Raw genomic sequence first — 7,498 nt, forward strand, 5'->3', positions numbered from 1 at the left:
ATCATTTCTTTCTCGAAAACTACTCCACTTCAGAGGGAGCCGTTTCTCACAATGTTTTATTCTATCAGCCTCTCCCCATTACTCATTACCAAGTAAGGTTTCGTGCTAATAATTATTTTGAGTAGTTACCAATAGTGTCCACTGCCTGTAACCTGAGATCGAGAATAAGAGCGAGTGATAGCCAATCTGCAGGGGAGTTTGGCGTGGCTGTACCGCGAACTCAGTATCAGGGACTCCGAACACCTCCTGATTTTGATTCAGCAACTAAATCTTTACTTTTGACAATTCTTTATGTATGATTATCGACAACACGCGCAAGTTACTTATTAAAGGCCAAACTCTGCTCAATTTGGTGTGATGCTCAACACTGTTATTGGTGGGGAAATCGCGACAAGACAACGCCAACACCAATGAAGTAACTTGACACATTAACACCGTCCATTCATCTCAATATTTCCTTCCTCCATGGTATCATAGCTATCTCCAAATCAGTGACACTGTTATAGGTGAGTTGCGTCGTCCGCTGCTCGAACATTATTTTTGCAGGTGTTATAGGCCAACAACCTGTACCCGGGATGAAATCAACCTCGCACCAAATATCAATCAACTTGTTGGTCACCTCTGATCTCATTGCCTAACATAATGCACATAAGTGTTGCGTTGGATGCGTTGGATCACGGATGAAACATTTTTTACAGGCGTAGGCCTACTTCCTAGTTCCAAGTTCCATGGGATGTTCGTGTACCCCCCCCCCCCCCTCCCCCCACGGGGATGGCAACCATCCAATCCTGCAGTTCATATCGGCCAGTAATGATGTGTGCATGCAAAGACACCACCAACATTATTGTCAACTTGTTTTTAAAACAATTTGTGTGGCGTGTCATGGCCGAACGGTACAGCGTTTCTGATCAGCAATGTGCCGCAGTTCAAGTCCAGGTTGGGGCAATTTGTCCTATGTTACTTTTTGCCTTGTTTTCAATTGGTCATGGGGGAGAAATGGCAAGCAGGCGTTTTGGATGGAAAGTCGTAACATTTTCCATATCTTGAAACGTCAATGTTTCAATATTTAGGTATTGTGTGTCCCTTCCGGGACATCATAGTTTTACAGCAGCCTGATGAAAATGAAACCTAGTGGTTTCGCCCAACACAACGAGGTTTTGACTAAATTTTATGTAGGTAAGTATCGGTGTCGTGTGAACACGAGAACGTTACTGTATAATTATTATTATCCCTCACAACCAATAATCCTTTGTGAAATTCATTTCAAAACCAACCTGGCTGAGTTGACACAAACGGCCCAGGGGTTCAGTACAGTTTTCCCAACCTATAGTGTATTTCCTTGTATCGAAATTCACGTAGGCCTAAAAGGCCCTACCTGTCTATAAAATCCATACTTTAGTAGAGAACGTGAGGTCACCATTCATGGACTTGCAGAACAAGTTACCGTAACTTGTTACTGCCTAAAAGCCATTGAAGCAGCCAATCAAATCCAATGCTACCATGACAGTCACCTGGTGCGCATGAGTGATTTTTACCCGGTAACACGAACTTGTTAGAAACTCCCGATTACTTAGCGTTAGTCGACGTTGTATGCAAGAGCCACGTACTCAACTTGCTTGAGCTAAAGTTTTGACACTATTTTCGAGGCAGAGTCCCGGTTGCAGATCAGTATTTACACCCGTGTAACTCAGTAAGTACTTCACAACAAGTCTTTAAAACTAGTTTATTGAATAAAGTAGCTCCTTATTTAATAGGGTCATCTATATTCTATAAGAGGACGATCAAATGTGAATTGAGGACCAGTCAAGTGTTTGACAAGTTGTAATATAAATGTCACGGCTCTTTGGCTAATTTGACTACTGTGTTACCACAATGACGTGCGTCTCGTACGTGCAGGGCTAATTTTATTTTTCTTCACACATTGGGAATTTAAGGTTTCCGAAATTGCAAGTTTCTGCTGCAAAGAAAACCCCTTTATATTAATACGAAGCTATCAAAACAATAATACCCTACGAGCTATATGTCATCCAATCCAGTCCCAACATCAGGGTATAAATTAAAAAATTAATAAAATGAATATGTCTGTACAATTAAATGAATAAACTATATAAATTGAAAGTAAACAAACAAAAACTCTATTTGAGCAACTGTGTTTTGATAAAACAAATCCCCTTATCACAGTTTTACGTTTATATTAATCATCATGATTTATTTATTAATTAACCGATGTATATACTATTGTTTTTACAGCAATCATCGCAATGTCTGACAGGAAGGCAGTGATTAAGAACGTGGATATGTCCGAGGATTTACAGCAAGATGTCATTGAGATCGCCACTAGTGCCATGGAGAAATTCAACGTCGAGAAAGACATCGCAGCAAACATCAAGAAGGAGTTTGACCGGAAGTATAACCCCACCTGGCACTGCATTGTGGGTAGGAACTTCGGAAGTTACGTCACACACGAGACAAAACATTTCATATATTTCTACATTGGTCAGATGGCCGTATTGCTCTTCAAATCAGGATAAAAGCTGACTTTATTGTAATCTACTGGTGTTTGGACTCCAACCCCTTCCTCAATGGAGATTGGACAGAACTGTAAATCTACTAAATCTTTAAGCGGGAAAATCTTGGACTTTTGCGTTTTAATCGTTTTTCGCTGTGATGTCGTGTGTTTTTTATTATAAGAGTTGTGCCTTTGGGCGAATTATGTTTGCCAAAATCTAAAATTCTTTTAAATCGATATTTTAGAATGATATACATTAAAAATAAAGGCCTTCTAAAAGAATATTTTTTACTAGGAGTATAATAAGAACGATTTTTTTTTAGCAAAATTACTAGATGACCTTAAACCGAGCACAAATATTTTTGTATCAGGTGAAAAGGTTTAATTCGCCTGTAACTTGATGAACCATCGCATACCTGTCTAGGATTTAAAACACGATTCAAGTAACATACATATAACTCGCATACATATAACTCATAGGTATTGAAAGCCAAAGCTTGTTCTCGACCTTGTAATGATATGACAAGAATGTATAAACCATTAATTGCAATGTTTTACTTTCTCAAGTTGATTTTACGAGAAAAAGATACTTGCCTTCTGAGTGTAACACATCGGATAACAAAATGGACAAAGCTAAGAGGAATAAAAGAATTGTTTGCGTACTTATTGATGCTTTCGACATAACCAAATCAATGATGAATACATTCTTATTCGTCAGGTTTAGCAATAGTCTGCCTTTCAATGAACTTCATAGTCAAAGAGATCCTGAGTAAACTGATGTTTCAAACATAAATACATAAATCATAAAAGTATGCAGTGCCTGCATTAGGGACTTTGGTCCATGTTTCGGAGTAAAAACCCTTATTTTGGGTCGAATGGCTTATCTTATAGGGGTTTTTCTTTAGACAAGGGTATTGTGGAAGACTTATCTTTCTTATGGCAGTTTTTAAACTTGTGTACTTCCCTAGACTACGGCTGATAAAGAGGGTTTTTATATTTGAAGTTTTAAAATAAATAGTGTGGGCAAAACGTTTAAAATATTGAATGATGTTGATTTTCACCAGGCATGTTTATACTTGGTATTGTATAGGCAAATGTTGTTGCTATACAGCTTAAGATATTTTTGATAAAGTAGATCTATGTTATTGCTGCAATAAACAGGACATATCCGTTCACAGGAACTTAACTATTAAACTACAGGTTTCTTGGTACTGTGTTGATTCATTATACGTCATCGGATATTTAAAGGCATTTTGCTAGGCTTGATTGTGTTGGGAGACATCAAGTAGAGATTCAACCAAAAAATATGATTTCCTTTTTAAAGAAAGACCTCGTAAGAGTCTCATTTGAACGGAGGAGATACCTTATCTGTAATCCCTATTGTCCTTTTTTTTTAGGCCGAGAGGGTGCACCTCACTTGAATACTGATAAAAGAGTCACCAAACCTCATAAATAAAATGTGTAAAACCAAAACCTTTGTCTGTAAGTCAATTTGAATTTCGCTGCTCTTTGGAGGATTGTTGAAAATGGTACTGTACCCCATGGGTTGTTGAATTTTAGCCTAGTTCAAAAAAATGTGTGTACACGAGCCCTCTGAAATATAGGGGCGCCATATTTTGCTGACAAATATTAAATAGGGGCCACAGAATTTGTTCATGGATGTTTCCATTTCCAACCATTTACGTACACAAAAGAGACAACATGAAAAGTTTAGTTGTAAGCAATATATTTGTGGTGCACCCTCAAACGAGCACTCCCACATAGAAGAAACCGGCAAAGGACGTTAATGGTATTGTCCCCTTGGAATACACAACGTCATTATAAATCTGTGCTACAAAAAGGGAACCAACACACTAAAGTTTCGCACATTGTTTCTGTCAACCAAACTTTGCTTTCAATCAGATCAAACCTTGATTTTGAAAATGCAAACAAAAAAATACGAAGAATTTTTCTATTTTCATGTTGGTCGGATGAAAGGATAACATAACAACTCTTGAATCGCTAATGAACTAATAAAGGTAAAACTGCTCTCTACACTTCAATTGAAAAGGCGGATTTTGTTCAATGGATGTTGAATAACTAATGGTTAATGATTAAAATGCCTTTACATAGGATGAGTTTAAAGAAAACCAATCAATGGAATGCGTTTATGTTTCATTTGAGCTTTTCTCAACGAAATTGCTAGTAGGCCTACAGATTAGGAATAAACAAGGTTAACAATTATAGATTAAACAGTTTTATGGCATTTGCCGTGAATGAATCCGTGACAGGTTACCGCAGAGAGTAACCAATGGTTGATCTAAAAATCTCTTCAACAGCCAATGACAACGTGTCATAGGTGTGAACCTCCCTTGACACCTCTTTCAGCATTTTTTATTGAAAGGAATATGGAATTCAAGTGAACGTGGGATAAGCTTTGTTGAAAGCATTCTATAGCCGGCACTCCTTCTAAACTTAAACAATGTAAAAAAGAAAAGAAAAAAAAAGAACGGGAACAGAGGATCAGCATCCAGGGTTCGGAAGAGGTTACCGCAATTCGGCTGCAACTATACCGTCCAATAATAAATGACCTTCACCTCACGCCCACCAATGGAATTAGACTTGAGTGATTGCCAGAATCGCAATACTGTAGCACTCCAGTTGCGAGTATAATCTGATTTCCTTTTGAAGCCATAGGGATAACGCACAAGACATCCTGCCGTGACACACTGTAGGCCAACTCTTCAAAGATATCGATTCAACAGGAGGTAAACAATATCAAAATATTTCTCCTTAAAAGTCGTATTTCTCGAGAGATTTCTGTGGAAAAAAACTTTGCCAATGTGAGGGTTGATATCGTTGCACCCTGAGCCCAAGCCCAGCTATGACATAGCATGCTATGTCATAGCATGCTATGACATAGCATGCTATGTCATATGAAGCTCAATTTTATAGAGCTGCTGAACTCATAGATTTGCTTAGCATGAAATTTAATTTAGGTATTTACCCATACACCAATGTGTGTTAGCACTGTATACTCAGTACTTTCCCGAGTCCTGTGAATTGCTCGGGTGGGATTCGACCCTTGCAATTCTAGAGCATGCAGTGTCTTACCAACTAGACTACCGAGATTGCCCGGTAGCTAGAGGCAGTTCGAATCCTATGTTTTGGCAGCGGGCACCGCAACAATAATAGATGTTAAATTTGCATCGGGGATAAAGAATTAATTTTGGTTTTTACCCATCTACTGAGTATACATGTCAGTGCTAACACACATCGGTGTATGGGTAAAACCCCGATGCAAAGTTATCATTTATTAGCATGAAATTGTTGCCTTGCTAAAAAAAAAAACAGGATTACCAACCAAATTTCCACGTGATTTTCAGGATAAGCAAACAACAACTAATACAGGTAACAAGCAAGATGCAACAAATGAAAATTTGGTTGGTAATCCTGTTTTTGGTTTTTTTTTTGTATCAAGGAAGAAAGTCTATAATAAGCAAATGTTTGTGCTTAGCAGCTCTTTAAAATTGGGCCCTGGTCCTAATGTTTTCCTCTTAGGATAATTGTTGTTGCTGAAGTTTATGTTCCAGGGGTTACACAGAAACCATTGCATAACACTTTACTATAACTTCTGAGAGAGTGGGTAGCTGTGATAGAAATCGGTGATGTAAATATAGTTGTCTGTCAAGTAATACACCGTAAGGGAAACTTGCTGGGTAATATTTTTTAGTAGTTTGGGCTTGAAACTAGAGCCAACCTGTTTGTTCATTTGTTGCCTGTTAATTAAGTCGTTTACTTGATTTAAATGGCGTATAATAAAGCATGTCTATTATTGTTATTTAGGGGCACTGAACAAAGTTCATTTGTTTTTGCACAATTAGACACTATGGATGACAAAAGGAAAGCAGTTGTAAAAAACGCTGACATGTCTGACGACATGCAGAAAGACGTCGTTGATTGCGCGACAATGGCCATGGAGAAATTCAACATCGAGAAGGACATTGCAGCTTACGTTAAGAAGGACATGGATAAGAAGTATAACCCCACATGGCACTGCATTGTGGGTAGGAACTTCGGAAGTTACGTCACACACGAGACGAAGCACTTCATTTATTTCTACCTGGGTCAGGTTGCTTTTCTTCTCTTCAAGTCGGGCTAGAGACACGTTGATTGGACATTGAACCTGTCATGCTGATTGGCTGATTGGACATTGAACCTGTCATGCTGATTGGCTGATTGGACATTGAACCTGCCATGCTGATTGGCTGATTGGACTTTGAACCTGTCAGGCTGATTGGCTGATTGGACATTGAACCAGTCATGCTGATTGGCTGATTGGACTTTGAACCTGCCATGCTGGTTGGCTGATTGGACATTCAACCTGTCATGCTGATTGGCTGATTGGACATTGAACCTGCCATGCTGATTGGCTGATTGGACGATTGGACATTGAACCAGTCATGCTGATTGGCTGATTGGACATTGAACCTGTCATGCTGATTGGCTAATTGGACTTTGAACCTGCCATGCTGATTGGCTGATTGGACATTGAAGAAATGTCCACATATTTACATTAAATGTACACAGTTTAAAGATACTGATAGTGGAAAGCTTCCCTTAAAATATTACTTTCTGAGGTGCTGAAGTTTTTGAAAAATGAGTAGAAACAATGTCATGAAAATACGTTTTTGATAAAATAATTTGTCTCACGTGAGACGAAAATTATTTTCGTGACTTGTTTTAATCATTATCTTCAAACTGTGCAAGTTTAATGTAAATATGTGGACATTTTGTTTTGTTACATAAAAACAGTTCCCATACACTGTAATGCATAAAGTGGTCTTGCAGTGCATGATTTTCAAGCCCCACTCCCTATTTTGATGCCCAGCTGGCCCCAAATAGTATAAAAACAACAACGAACAACAGTATTAAAATAGCAAGACTTTGAAGTCGGTGGTTTTCATTTGCCAAAGCCAACCCCCCCCCCCTAGTGCAATTTATAACCGG

At 38.4% G+C, this 7,498-nt stretch overlaps 1 protein-coding gene across 1 annotated transcript; it reads left to right on the forward strand.

The window, feature by feature from the left end:
• Nucleotides 1–2,256: 2,256 nt before the first annotated feature.
• Nucleotides 2,257–3,708, forward strand: LOC117290335 (dynein light chain 2, cytoplasmic-like). Its single transcript, XM_033771675.1, has one exon. The coding sequence runs from the start codon at nucleotides 2,262–2,264 to the stop codon at nucleotides 2,529–2,531; it is 270 nt and encodes an 89-aa protein (XP_033627566.1). The 5' UTR covers nucleotides 2,257–2,261; the 3' UTR covers nucleotides 2,532–3,708.
• The last annotated feature ends 3,790 nt before the right edge of the window (nucleotides 3,709–7,498 follow it).

The sequence above is a fragment of the Asterias rubens genome, chromosome 1 (genome assembly GCF_902459465.1).
Source record: "Asterias rubens chromosome 1, eAstRub1.3, whole genome shotgun sequence".
NCBI classification, from domain to species: Eukaryota; Metazoa; Echinodermata; class Asteroidea; order Forcipulatida; family Asteriidae; genus Asterias; species Asterias rubens.

Coding starts and splice junctions, on each gene's coding strand:
- LOC117290335 (XM_033771675.1), top strand. CDS start 2,262: ATGTCTGACAGGAAGGCAGTGATTAAGAACGTGGATATGTCCGAGGAT.